Source organism: Morone saxatilis, unplaced genomic scaffold (genome assembly GCF_004916995.1).
Source record: "Morone saxatilis isolate NCDOM2014 unplaced genomic scaffold, NCSU_SB_2.0 Contig11, whole genome shotgun sequence".
Taxonomy (NCBI): Eukaryota; Metazoa; Chordata; class Actinopteri; family Moronidae; genus Morone; species Morone saxatilis.
Window position 1 is genome coordinate 24473206 of NW_023339663.1, and position 15497 is coordinate 24488702.

At 41.5% G+C, this 15497-nt stretch overlaps 1 protein-coding gene across 3 annotated transcripts in view; it reads right to left on the minus strand.

The window, feature by feature from the left end:
- The window catches only part of LOC118321001 (AT-rich interactive domain-containing protein 3B-like), a 46886-nt gene that overhangs the window by 16605 nt on the left and 14784 nt on the right, over positions 1-15497 (minus strand). For all 3 annotated transcript variants that reach the window (XM_035652146.1, XM_035652145.1, XM_035652144.1), the window contains exons 3-4: positions 9051-9125; positions 8518-8590 (exon numbers count right to left, since the gene is read on the minus strand). In XM_035652146.1, the coding sequence (XP_035508039.1) occupies positions 8518-8590; positions 9051-9125 (148 nt within the window). The remainder of the gene's footprint in view (positions 1-8517; positions 8591-9050; positions 9126-15497) is intronic.

A 15497-nucleotide genomic window follows, 5' to 3' on the forward strand; every position in this document is an offset into this window, starting at 1 on the left:
ATCTGCTGCATAAACACACTAAATAATCTACTTTTCAAATTTGATGCATCAGATATTCAGCACAAAATATAAAAATCAGCAATAAGAAAATATTTCCTGACAGAGTATATCAGCTAATGTCTTTTTGCTTCACAATTTAAAACCTAACCGCTTGATCATATATAGTGGATGACTTCTGCTCTATATTTACATCTGACTGGAAGATCAAGTAAGAGCAAAGAAACCCAATAGCTCGGCCTTGTAAACAGCCATCTCTGATCTTTGCAGAAATGTCAAGAATGTATGTCACAGCAACATCACAATGGTATGTTGTACACATAATAGAGGGAGGGGCTTTGGCATCAACTGTAGATTCCTGTGATAAAGCTTCAGAGGTTAGGGGCTAAACTTTTCCACTTGATTGCCTCGAAACGTGGGTAAAACACATCTGAGAGAGAGAGAGAGACAGACAACGAGGGCAAGAGATTTATTTAGAACGACTAAAAAGAAAAAAGAATAAACCATGCATAAGAAAAGAAATGGAAAGAAGAGAGAGTATATGGAAGATATGCAAGAAAATATTAGGAATTAGGAAGTACACTATCTCTTTTGTAAGAATGAGATCATCTGTGGCAAATACTGGTGACAGTTGGTCCGACTGGGTATTGCTGGTTTAAAGGATAAGTGGATTGCAGTGATGTCTTCACAGGCAGGTGTAACATTGAGGGGCTTCATCTCCCTTCTAGCAAGCTTTATAACACAGCTAACTGCTTCAATCAATGCACCCGGATTGACAGATAAAGTCATCAGCTGACGAGCCCCATTTGGGGCCCAGCACCACTGATCAATACGGAAGACATCAGCTGCTATGAGCCGAGGGATATATTGAAAGAGGCAAAGAGATTGTGGGGGGTTGTGTACTGATCTTGGAAATTTTAGCTCCCATCAATGCTAATTACTTTTGGCTTTTGGAATCCGTATCAGTGGGTCATACGTTTACCTTTCAGGGATTCAGCTGCCGCTCTTAATGCAGAGTGACTTAAAATGAGGTCAACAGCAGAATATGCTTTTATTCCTATTTCCTTTCATTGCTGTATAAAAAAAAGAAGACAGCCAATGGCTATATTTAAAACACTCAAGCTCAACCTTACAGAGCTAGAAGTGTTTTATTACATTATGAGGATCTCAAGTTACACAACATAATAAAACATCAGGAAAGGGTAATGACATAATTAATACTACAAATGTCAAGCTTTAAGCCTACAGAATGAAATGAAAGAAATATCTTTGGACACTCGGTCATAATCTGCTAACTGACCATTACCTTTATCTAGTCATGTATCCCAAACATCAAAACACATCAACTTAAATGTCACTGACAAAGAGGCAATAACATTTGGTAACTGTGCGTTCATCCATCCTGTCCATTTCTTTCCTCAAATCAAGCATCTCGTTTTCCATTAGGCCCCTTCTGCACTCAGATCTCCTTATTGTGTGGCTTATGCAACACTGCTGCGGAGCTGCACTGGAAGTGAGCTCAGGGCTATTGTACTGGCGTAGGGCTCCTCTGGGGGCTGTAATGCATTTCATACTATCCATCACAGGGGTGTGGAGGCCAGGAAACATTGCTTTAAGAGCACACACAGGACACAGATGGAGAACCAAGACACGCAGATATCCAGAGATAGCAAAAGTTTGGGAAATTTGTTGATCACAGGAGAGCTTGATGTGGGAACAGCTTAACAAAGCCCCCACAAAAAACATTTTTGAGTGGGAAAAAGTTAAATGTGCAGTTGATTTTATAGGACATTTTTTTGAAAAGTTGTATCCTAATGTGGCTTAATGATATTGTGGGTTTTCTTTCCATTTATAAAAACATTTAGTCCTGGCTTAACTTGTATGACGCGCTTACAGCTAAATCAAATTAATACAAATTCCTTGGATATACCCTTGTACTTATTTTAAAATAATTTGTTTCTTTACACCATTGCCTTTTATGCAGGAATATTTTCAGTTCTTTGCCTCATAATGCTATTTTCACATTATGCCTTTTAGACACTTCCTGTATAACAAAACAGATATTTTTTGGTGTTATATGCAAAAGCCCCTTCACACAAATTTTATACAAATGTTATAGTACTTGATAGCGACAGTTGTTTTTCAGGTTATTTGCAACTGTATTCCACTGAAGACAAAAGATGCATGGGTGAATTGAGTAGCCAGTGTTATTTTTACCCTGACTGATGAGCTCGCTGGGAAGCATGAATCTGCTCGAGGCCTGCACTCGTCATCTTCCCTGCTCATTTACTTATGAGCTTGGTGATTAAGAATCTCCCAGCTCTGCAGCTTAGAGACTCAAATCCCTGTACAGTATGGTCGTAATTAAAGATGGACAGCACAGTGGCAATCCAGGGCTGTGGAACAGGCTGGCTAAACGACAGAGGAAATAACAGGGAAGCAGTGCGGATTGGGGGTTGGGTTGAAGAGACAGAGAGAGGAAGAGACACAAAGAGAAGTCTTGGTTGGTAAGAACAAACAAAAACAAAAAGTAAAAAAGTCCAAACGATTTTAATCTAACATCTCCCAAGACCCCCACACACACAAAACATCAGGAAAACTACTATTTCCTTTTGTTTTGAAGGAAGAGAAGAACATAACCACCGTAGATGGGCTCATTCCCTAAAGGCTGGGCTATAATTTGCCAGCCAACGGGTGGAGTTTACCGAAGGCAAAGATAATCTCAGCCCCGAAATATTTCAACATGGTAACCGCAAAATCTTTGATCACAAACGCAGAGGACGATGTGTCCAATAAGAATAGTTTTGCCTCTTCTTTTGGAGTCTGTCTTGGGGTAATGATTAGAAAGCAGTGGTTGGGATCTGTGTATCATTTGGGTCCCCACCCTTTCCTGAGAGTAGGGGCCCTTTGCTGCCAGTACTGGTCTTTTAGTATGTTTGCCTGATTATCTTTCTGTCTGGTTGGTGAGCTCGGACAGCTCCAGCCCACTGACAAATGCTTTCAAAGGGACATGAAAGAGCATGGCCTTGTTTCTACACAAGCTGACCGATGCCTCCCTTAACCTCCCCTCTGTCACCCTGGCACCCTGTCTCCTACTGTGGTTTCCATGTCTGCCCTTTTCATCCTTCATCCTCTCTTTTCTCCCTTTTCACACATACAGACACGCGACGGTCACTCCCCTGTCTGCTGTCCGTCAGCGCTGCCCTATCAAAAAGGTTGGCCCCCACTTATTTGGAGATCATTAATCATCCCGTGTAGGACAGGAGGCCCCTTAATCCAGCCCCTCCTCCCCCCCAGCCTCACCAAGCAGGCCACAGTGCTGCCCTCCGCCCCTATCCCCCATGGTGTTATCAAGTTTCAGTGGTTGTAACTGTAGCACAATAAACAGAGGGGGAAGGAGAATGGGGTTGGGGCAAGGGAGGAGGAAGGGGATGAATACAGAATGAAAGAAAGACAAGAGAGGACGAAATGTAATTTCCTAACTACATTTTATTGTTGCCTTCCATTGTAAAACATGCTCTTTGGGTCTCGTCTATTTGGAGAATTGTATCTTTAATGAGTCAAAATATATTAAGTTGAAACAAGTGGATCACCCAGTTGCAGATGACAACTATGACATTAATTGTGTCATAGTTGCCCAGCAAAGCTGCAGTTCAAAAGTTTGACCCCTGAAAATCATTTCACCCACAATCCAACACTATTTAAAATGGGCAAATGTGCACACAATACCCACTGTTTTTGTTGTTAAACCAACCAGGTGCTGCCACTTTCCAGAAGTTGTGGGGTGTTAACTAAAGGAAAATGAGGCCATATCAAAGAGCCAGAGAATGTTCCTATTGTAGTGTGGTGTTTGTACAGAGGGCCCGCCTGTTACGAGGGCCAGTGTGAGGCTGACCGGGGGAGTAATATAATGCATACATGGATCCCCCAGAGTCCATTCATGGTGTAATTGGTGTGGACAGAGCTCTCGGTCTCAGGGTTACAGTTAGGGAACCTCCTCTAATGTCCTGCTGGGAGGCCACTCTTCCCACACCACAAATACTGCAAAAAACACCCAGCTTAACCTGGAAGTAAAATTCTTGTTTTTCTTCACGTAAAAAGAGACATTAGCTATTTTAATGTGTTTTTGATGCAAATCATGTTTTTCATGGGTTTTTCCAAATACAAGTGCCCTTTTCATCATGTTTTAGTAAATCACATTTTTTTTCAGTAAAGGAAAATATGTTTTGAAGGACAAATATGACCCATTTGTCATTTTGCTCTACAAACCATGAAAACATTACCAGCAGCCACAGTGAAGACTGACAGAAACAGACAAGAGCCACTGTCATTAGGTTAAACTGTGGAGCTGCAGCTAATTGAGACATCTTTATTATAATCATTACCATCTCTCCTTCCTTCCCGCCTACTCTTTCCTCTAATTTTATACATCGTTATCCAGCCCCGTCAAGACCACTGCAACTTAAATGGCCCAGACAAGTCCGGCTTACCTCTTTATTACTATTAATAGGCCTAAATCTACTATGTAGGGATTTCCCCCAAGAATAACTCTAAAGCAGCGATAGCACACCATGTGGTCCCTCTTAAGCTGAATCTACACTTCCCATTAGGAGTGTCAAACTGGGATGGGTCTAGCCTTTTCTGACCGCGACGTGTGGGGTTTTCTGGCTGGAGTATAAGGAGCTAAAACACTTGTCTTTACCCCCTCCCTTCTCGACTGGTGATTTCACTGAACAGGAGCTTCTCTCTCTGGCTCTGTCCATCACAGCCTGTGGCCATTAATCATCCCAAGTGGACAGCGCTGACAGGCAGTTGGCTGCATCACTCTTTTATTTTCTTACTTTTTTTTTTTTCTTTATCGCGCACCCGTAGCCCCTGCAGCCTGCTCCCCATCGGTTACCTCTTCACAACCCCACGTCCTGCCCCAAACCCCCATCCCAAATGAGAAAGTGGCCGGGTGTCAAACCAAAACAAACATTCACCCATCTGCTTAATCAAAACCTTTGAGGTGGTTAATGGCGTTGAGCCAACGTCAAAGCTTTTCTTTGCGCTCCCAGAGGGGGTGAAACAGCAAAACCTGTAATGGATATGATGAACAGTGATGTCGCTGTAATTCATGAAGGCTAATATCCTCCACCCACACTTTTCCAACATGTGCCCTAGTGCATTTACATTACATTTACATGTCAGGCCATTAGCTGATGTTTCTATCTGCAGCAAATGACAGGAGGTTCTCCAGTAGAATACAGCTGATTTACTTCTTTAAAATTACAAGCAATAAATAGAACACAGGTCAATGGTGAAAGCAAAAGGGGCACCGTAATGGATGTTGGAGTAGGCAGTCAAGAAATAAGAGCCAAGGAAGTAAAGGTAGAGAGGGGTTTGTATGTGTGTCTTCTGCCATTTCTGTGATGCAGAGCCCATCAATGGGCCCCTTTACGCACAGACAGGATTTAGGACAGCTGCTAAAATTCCTCAACCATTAACACACACACACACACACACCACAACACTGTTTTTAAGCGCAGAGGCAGGAAATGGGAATCCCTCGTAAGTTTTCCTTCCGCTGTTGCTTTCCTCTCAAGGCCTTGAGGCCCCACGACAAGGTGAGAAAAGCACTTCACCATTTGTCTCTCTTCATCCAGAGATTCAACTGGATTTCATTTAGCCTCACAATATGCTTCACAAAATGAGGCAGTATTTTTGAGCATTCTGCCTATAAAGGTCAGTCAAAGGAAGAGGCTGATCAGCAGCTGTTATGCCCCCATTCACCAACAAAGTGACATTAAATGAAAATGGCTTTCTAAGTACTCTTTCATTAAAAAAAAAAAGAGTGCAATAATCTTGACCCCACATCTATGAAGTGAAATGGAAGGAGGAGTAAACACAGTAATTAGAGGGTGCCATCAACAAGAGCTTTAGCTAGGCTTCCTCTACATCTCATATAATCTTGGCACTACTAGCAAAAAGGGAAACCAGCCAAGCTATTTGTTCCTTGTGATTAAGACTCTGGTTTGAGCAACAGCAGAGGTCAGCCATGTGCCTCTTGTCTTAAGGGAGGGGGAAGAACTCGCACTAGAGTAGCTGAAATTATACCCTACCCTCCTGTACTATCAGGTCTCTAATGTCAGTAGCAACTGACATATCCTGCATTCGCATTTGAAGCACTGTGCAGCCACAGCTGTTTCATTTTCACCATACCAGTTATGTAATTTTGTTCAGGGGCCCCACTTTCCCAAATGAAAAAATAAATACATAAATAAAAAAATATATATATTTTTCCTTTGTCTCATGCTTGTCTATTTGATGAGCACTCTGGAGACACACTTGTATTTATTACAACTGCGCACTGACCCCTGCACTCTCTCACTACTGGTCACTTGTACTGATGATGATACAGGAACTTGATCCATGCAAGCTGATTCCAGTTGCACTCACTATACATCTCTCTGGAAATGTACTCAAGCTAAGCAAGATGGACAGAATTTAGATGAAGAGTTCTTCTTGTCAAATCCATATTGTTATCAGGGAATCTTTTTTTTTAAGGTGGGGTCGTATTACAAGCTGCAAGCTAATTATGCTAATTATTTATCAGTGTTATGATTCATTACATATTTGAGTTGCTCAAAACACAACAATGGGATGAGAAAAAATACTTTTATTATTACTTTTATATAATTTTTTTCTGCCTTCAGTAAATGCAAATTCTGTGAAAATAATGTGATGCGGTGCACTGTAATCTGCCAGTTATCTGCTGTCAAGTGGCATTTTGTCAGCTTGATGGATTTCTCCATCTGACCAGCGTGAGTAAAGGGTCAGTCAACCACTCCCAGCGTCTGCCACTGGACAGAGATGCTAACAGGGCCCTGACAGGTCCTTTCCCTCCCTCTCTCTGACTCGGCTTAATTCATCAACCTCCAAACAAGACACTCAGAAGCTGCTGCTCTTGTGGTAGATACGCATGCACGTCGACGCACATGGACTATGCTACACAAATGCACGCACCATAATCATCCGTCACAGTCTGACAAAACAAACTATGCGTCATATACACTCGCCTACATATTGTATCACCCATCATAGCATGTGACAAAACATAATGAAGTATGAACCACAGACACACTCACAGACCATCATCACCCATCATAGCTTGCCAAAACATAATGTTAAGTATGCACAACTGTAATAACATTGTGATTCACCTTGGGAGGTATTGCTCAAGCCATGTAACTTGCTTGACAACAGATTTGTCTGATAAAAGCCTAAGTACATTAGCAGCCGTGGTCAGAGGGGTCTTCTCGGCAGTGTCAAAGCAGCACGCGGTCAGCTGAGCCTCCCCGTCTGTTGGCCAACTAAATAAGTTAGGTCACTGCCAGATCCTCTTGGCTCCGATACTGCAAAACCACACCTGCTGACCCCTTAAGGCCTTTACTCCTGGGAGGGGAATTACTAAAGGATTTCTTAGCTAGTGAGAGTTACAGCATGTTTTTTGAGTTGATTAGTGACAGTCATGTTGGAAGACCAAAGGCACAAAGGAATGAACTATTATATTTGTACTTTTATCCAACTGTATATGGAAATATACTTTTTGTTCTGTAGGCCCAACATCTATCAATCTGTAGTGAAATTCCAGATGCATGATGAAAAAAAAGCAACCCCTCCTCACACTGACACAGGAAATGAATCTTAAGAAATGGAAATGGTATTGGCTTTTTTCACATAGGGCAGAAGGTCCATCCAATGTCGCAAATGCAGCAACTCATACTGCAAAGGTATTACTAAACACCATACATGCCTTGACAGGTAAGAATGCATAGCTGTGTTGTTTTGAATTAAACACTTATATTGAAACGTCTACAGGATATAAAGCCTGAAACAACTAGGGCAAGGTATCATCAAAATCTTTCAATAGCGGTACTGTATTGTGGTATTGGGAAATAGTGGCATGCCTCTATGACATGTAACATTAGACAGTCCGCTGCAGGGGCACACTGACGCTGAATAGATTTTATCCTTAGTAGTGCTGTCAAAACTTTAAAATCACATATTATTTGACCTAAGAGATTATCTATTTTTTGCGCATTATGTCCTGCTCTCTGTAGCTCGGTGTCAAACGTTTAGCTATTCCTTTGCCTCTTTTAGTGATAGATAGATAGATAAATACTTTATTTATCCCGAGGGAAATTCAAGCATGATGGTACATAAATGTAGCCGATGTAGCTCTTGTTATGATTTGGCACAACTGAATTATTTCCAAATAAGGCTTCTTTGATTGCTTGGAGACAGACAGTCGCAATATTGCTGCTTTTTCTCCCCACAACTGCCAGTTGATTATTTTCATAATCATCTGTCTGTATTTTTTGAAAATCGATTATAAAAACACATTTACAACATTTGTTGACAGCCCTACTCCTTAAGTATCAAAATTTAGTGGAATGGCCAAGCTATGGAGAGTGAAATACATAAATATTATATTAGGATATATATATAAATAATATTGTTTTAGGAGAGTACTCTTACCTCTTTTCTGCATGAAGGTGAAAAGGTCATCCAAAAACTCCTTCCTTTTGGGATCACTGTCTAGTTCATACAACTGAAAGAGAAAAAAGAAGCGTTTTAGGGCCAAACTGTACCAACTGCATGTGGCCAACCTCCTGTAGTTCTTGTTGTGTGTCTTGCACTGTTTGCTATAGTCTGCTCTTTCTTTTCTTCTTCCTATGTGGCTGATAATGCCAGTACAAACTACCCAATTGAAAAAAACAAATCAGATGTATTCTCTATTTGTACTGTTGAATCAAATTCACAGAGGCATGAAGACCGTCTCTGCAACTTTCTCTATAAATACGGACTAGTTATTTCTTCTCACGCAGGCAAAGAACGTACATGCAACATGACCATCAGTCTGGGGAATGCATCAAAGGTTAATCCATTTACAATTTCCACTAGTTTGACTTTCATAAGAATGAATGTTATTATGTAATTGCTGCACCGGTTTCCCTTTTGGCTGTTTATTGAATGAACCCACTGAAGGCATCAGGTGATCAAATGCTTACCTTAGCAAAGTCTCTGGAGGCCTCTCCTCTTCCTCTGCTACTGTCGGCCTCGTCTGCCCAGCCGGCACTCCCATTCTACAACAGACAGAGACAACACAGATATGTTCATTAGAAAAACAGAAAGTGGTTACAAACACATCCAGTTTGTAGTGGTCTCATATCATTACAACTCTTTATTACTAAGATTATTTGTTTGGCATTTTACCTTTATTTGATCATGACAGTAGGGATAAAGACAGGAAACGTGGGCACAGAGAGAAAGATTATGTCATGCAAAAGGTTCCTGCTCAGATCTGAACCACAAACGTTGCCTCCTTCCACCACTAACATTGTTGAAAATGTGTAATTCTTAAGAATGGACCATCGACGTTTTTCTAAAACGTGTTAATTTGTTTTTTACCTGAAAAGACCCCATCAGGTTGATACTGACTGTAGAGCAGATTTGGGCTAAAAACAGAGTAAACTCTAGCTAGTTGCAACAACCGCCAACATTCTGCAACACAAACACATGAAAACTAATATATACTCAAACTCCAAGAGTGCATTTTTCCAGGGGTTGGAGGAGTAACCTCTGGAGTTATTGTGCCCCTGAGCTCCTGTGTCCCCCTCCCCCTTCATCCTCAAACATCTCCATTTGACCTAAACCATCTGCATCTGGGCCTGCCCTGCCCCCACCCATGTCTTCCGACCCAGCTGGATACAAGGGCCCCCCATCCTTCAATCTTAACGCAGCTGTGACGGGTGGCCAAGTTCATGGAGTGTAGCTGGCTGTCAGGAGGGGCCAGGGGAGGGTGGGCTGGTCAGTAGCCCTAGCACGCACGCACGCGCACGCACACACACGCACACACACACACACGAGCAAAGGTTGATCATGGCTGTGTGTATGTTTGTGAGTGTAGGGAGGGGGGCAATGGCCCCACAAGACGGGAAGGAAGGAAAATACGGGCAGAAAGGGGTGCATGGTATGTGCCGACCAGGAATGTCTCCTAAAGACAAAACCTATAAAAGCATCAGGAATCAAAACAAGATCCGTTTGGAGGGGGACGTTAATAGCTGCAGCCCAGGGTCTTGTTTCAAACGGGAGCCCATTGGTCAGTGGCAATTACAAGGCCTGAAACGAGAGCCAGCAGGGCAAAGGTTGTCAAGGCCCCTGAGAGCAAGTCATTTTCACCCTCTCACTCTCTGTACGTGTAACGGTTGTCAACATTCATACTCCCTAAACAAATACTGACCAACTTTCAACCTCACTGCAAATGTTACGTTCAGGGTAGAGCTAAATGAGATGGCTGCTAGGTAGAAGAGACAACACTCTAAAAAAACATTGACGAAACATTTTATTTTCCTTCTCCAACTAGCATGAAAAGTTACGTTAAAAAATGCTACATTTCCAGCATCGAAAAACTCGAACCAGTGACCACTATCCTCTAAAAAGTCATTTCAGTGTAAGTATTTTATCACACTAGCTTCAGAGCCCATATTGTATATGTTGAAAATTAGTCTACAAACACAGCTCATTCCTTATCAAAAATACATTTGGCTGTCAGTCACATTATCTATAGTATGTCACAGAGATTACAACAGGATCATCATGACGTTAAATATACAGTATAGTACATTTGGAGGTCTTACAGACCTTTGCACACAATTTGACCACCTCTGTTAACCTTTAACCATTATAAATGATTAAAACAGAAGATAATTCAGACTGCAGCCATATATCATCTTACATACGTGCTCTAGCATGAAAAAAAACGTTGCATTCGGCACCTTTTATACATACTGGATGACCCCTAGTCAATGGCCCAGAGGTTGACACTGTATATTCACTGACAGTAACGAAACGTTACACCATCAGTCTGCTTGTTAACAAGTGTACCTGGCTGATCCTACAACAAAGTGCAATTCCACTCTTATGTACAGAATGAAAGTTTAAAAAAAAATAAAAAATAGTTAGATAAACCTGTGTGTGAATGTCTCGCTGATAAAACTCTATAAACTATTATTTATAGAGCATATTTGCAGAAGCAGTATGACCTGCATGTATGCATCTAGGACACAGTGACTAATTCACTAAACACAAAGTCACTAAACACAGAGTGCTATTTATAATATCCAATACATTCTACCATTTCACATTATTATGAGGCTTACAACAACTCCAAGCTTTCAGAATCAGATGTAACTACAAAAGAGCAGGCAGTGGCTGCTGGTTTACAGGCCTGGATTTGTTAGGTTAACCAAAATGTGTTCACACACACACACACACACACACACACACACACACTATGGGAGTACAGGGTCAAGGTGTTTCTGACATCAACCAAGAACAAAGGTCTAAAGTGAACACCACTGTCCAGTCAGTGTCAGACTTTGGCTTCCTGAGCTTCCCATAATAAACAAGATATCCATCAAATGAATGAAATAACCACTGATGTCGTGATCATCTGTCTATCAGTCTATGCGTTTGTGACTAAACTACATGGGGGTAGGCACATAGAGGTTAGCATAGATGCTGCTATCAGTTATATCAGAACTGGAGAATATTTCGGAACTGAAAGAAGAGCAAAGAAAAGCAATAAAGGCTTTTCTTGATGGAAAATATATTTTCCCTTTTCTACCGACTGGCTTCTAAGAGTTTGATTGAGATATATGGTTTGTTGATCTGATTGGTTGAAGTTTGCTCATAATAGACAGTGACTGACTGATGGTTGATCACCTACCTAGTATTTTTTTAAGTTTAAATTTATATACAATATTTTTACAAACCATCTGATGCAGTCAGGTTACTATAATTCCCAGAATCCTAATTTCCATGATGCTACATGATGCTATTGCAACAAATCTGAGATGAAGAAGACAGAAGCTAGAGATGAAAACTGCTAATACTGTGATAATTATTCATTATTGACATTATCTTGATTCCCATATGTTGGAAATGCAGTAAAATGTAAAAAATCACGTTGGTTCCACTGAATCAAATTGTTTTATTACAGCATAAATTAGAAAATGTTCTCACACTGTGACAGATTACGGTCTCAGCAACCATCTGTTGCAAATTACCATCCAATTTAAAGAACAGAACATATCCACTCAAGTTTGCTCTAACAGATGACTGACTGCTGTAGCATCCTTTTGACCTAACTGTGCAGTGCTCTCTTGTAGAGGCTGAGGCTGAATGTCTTGTAGGATGAAAAGGACAGATGGCGGTTAAGATAAACCCAAACTACCAAACTCAAACTAACTACTATGTGAGCACAAAGTATCTGTCTGGGAGTGTAAATTCTTCTGCCAGCAATAAGTTCAGTTTGCATGTACTGAAAAACTTTCTGCTTCTCTAGCTGGTTCAGAAAAAGCACAGTAATTAGAACATGGAGGCTGTTAACCATGAATAGACATGTTGGCTCTTGAATTGGGACCTTGGTCAGCTGAGGAATGTTAACACTATGTTGCTTTTTGTCAAGTTGGAGTGGATACTGATGTTTTGGGACCACTCCTTATGATCAGTCACCTCAGCCCCTTCATCACATCTAGTGCTCCACCCAGAAATGACTTCTTTTAAAAAAAGAAATTCCCACACCCTACCCCTACCTACATTCATGACAGGGATGTACAAGACTTGGCTTGCCTGGAATCAATCAGGATTGTTTCAAATTAAATGTTTAGGGCTTGTCTCTATGTTAATGTATGTAATTTTCTATTTTCTTTTTCCAGTCTTATAGCCAGACATCTGAGAGTATATTTATCCAAATTACAATTCAAAAGTCAAATGAAATTATAATATTCAAATAATGGATTAAACATGTGTGTGCTTATGTATTAGTTAGTACTGTAACTTCATTAGTATAAGTTGCCTGTACATGTTAGTGTGTGTGTCTGTGTGTGTGTGTGTTGAGAGTAAGATGAACAGAAGCCATCATATGTTTAAGCAGCCCATGTTTCCATGTCTCTCTCTCATGCTGTTAGCAGGTTTACTGGCCAGGCAGTGGGTGGCCTAATCACATTATGGCCATACGTGACTGACTGGCGCAGTGTTAAATCAGGGATAAGAATAAGGTCGATGACCAGAAGTGAGCTGTAGCTGGTCATCTGAGGAGTTGGGGGGGGGGCCTTGACATACAAACAGTATCTATGTACCTAAAAAAAGTTTGCTCTATAGGTTGTGTGGCTGTGTCCATAGGTTTAAGTAGGTTGTCTAGGTTGTCACCACTTAATACTGACATGTTTTCATTCGGGGTCATTCTGTAGTGAAAACGGGTCATAAGTCACCCTTCACTATTATTCTAGAGCTGACATTATGTTAATTTGAGCAGTTCTGTGCTGTATCATGTCCTCAGATGTTAATCTGCAATTCTTGATGTTTGTATTTTAGATTTCTCTATAACTCCTTTCTAATTACTTTTCAATACGTGCACCACTGGTCAAATCCATGCATTTGACTGTATTCATTTGACCCTGTCGCACATTACAGTGGTAATGTCTTTCGTCTGCAACAAGTTGACATTCTTTACATAAAACTCCATCTGCATCAGACAAACTATGCAAAACACGTCAATTCATGGCTTGGGGGTAATTCTATGCAGCCATTATAGAAAGATGTCTGGAGTAGAGCCACCATTTTAGTGAGGCCAGGCATGCCGGAACAAGAAGGGTTAATGGCTGCTGCTTGGGGAGTGGGGGATGGATGGCATTGATTGTGCAGGATGTTGACAGCACTTCTCCAATTTGATAGTGGAGCTGTTATTAGATGAAGAGGCTTGTTCTTAATAAAAGCATCATGTGATCTGCCTTCACTCTTCGGGTAGGAGGTTTGGTGGGCTCTAATAGCAGGCATTGTGCTCAGGTTCAGGCTCATTGTGTTAGATTCATTTTGGAAATTATCTCAAGATAATAAAGCAGTGGAAAAAAACTGGATCGAGTAAATTTCCACACATGCTTTGAAAAAGATCAGCAGCCAGTTGCATACTGTGTAGGTAGCACTGAATCTATGTGATGTAGGTCATTTTCATACTATAGATAACAAGCTGGGTGGTGGGTCGGCAGAAAAAACAAGTGATACAATGGCTCATCTGAAATGTGGAGTAGACCTGAAAGTTGGCCCAATGAAGAGAGGCACATGTATCTGCCGTATTAGAGCCCTGTTAGCTCAGAGCCATGCCCCTTACCCCGATCTTCCCACCCCGAGCTACTGCTGTGGCTCTCTGTGTCCCACTCTACACAGCTCCACTCTGCAGATCAAGTCCCCTGGGCCACAGCCATTGAACAGGAGGCTCAAATCAATAGCCCTGGATGTGCAAACACAGGGTAGTCCCCAGCCCCCTCCGGACGCAATCTCACAGCACACGTCAATACTCATCATCCTCAGTCATCTACCGCCATGCCAGGGAAACTGAGATGAGGGTAGCATCAGAGCTAGCAGGGTGACCTAACCTCTTTAACTCCAACAAGACACCCTAACTTTGACAAACACAGAAAAGGTTTCCATGGGAAACTCTCATCAAATTGCAGTTATCTACAAAAAAAAAAACAAAAAAAACAGCCACACCTATCCTCAATTAAAACAAAATACATTCACATACAAGGAAAATCGCTATAGCAACCCCGGGCAGTAAATCCAGGGCAACAAAATGTTTCTGTGCTCTCAGTGCGAGCTCTGCCAGACTAGACGGATGAGGGAGGGTGACTTTAGAGAAATTCAGCAACATTCCTGTACACCAGTAACAGGACCTCACAATAACAGCAGAGCCCCTCTCATCCCACAGGTACTCTTAACATCTCATTCCTGGACTAATCTTTTTTAGCCAAATTGCTGCCTGTCAAAACAGTTCAGCAAGGGAAATCTTTTAAACAGACACAGGGGCAGTAATTTAATCACAATCAAAGCCTCCAGCAGAAATCTGGATGGTGGCCAACAATAGTGATAAATGGCAAGTAGCCAGAAGAGAGGCTACACACATGCTTAGTAGTTAAACTTGTTTATTTTGTACATTTGACTAAAAAAAGTCAATAAAAAAAACAACGTATGGTGCAGGTTCCTCTTTTTCTAATATGTAACTAAAATGCACTATAGTAACCTAAGATAGATGAAGACTACATATTTTTGCTTTGTACACCTGTTTGTGAAGAGAACTGGATCTGTGATTAAAGCGGATTACAAATAGAGTAGAACGCCTGTTTCCTCATCTACTGGAGAACAAGAGCCCTGATGCCTTTAGTTTAAGTCCGTCCGCAAAGTCGCCTTCATGCTCTCAAAGAAAGCGAATCTGCTTCCTCTCAGCATGCCTGTAAAAACGAGCATTGTGGGGGGCAGCAATCTCTAATCCAAATCAAATAATTGAGGCCTTGATCCCACAGCAGGACACTGGGAATCATTTATAGAGCCTCTTGCCGTGGGGAGGGGGGGGTGATGGGTGAGGGGCGCCGGGTGAGGGGCGCAGGGGAGGGGCGCAG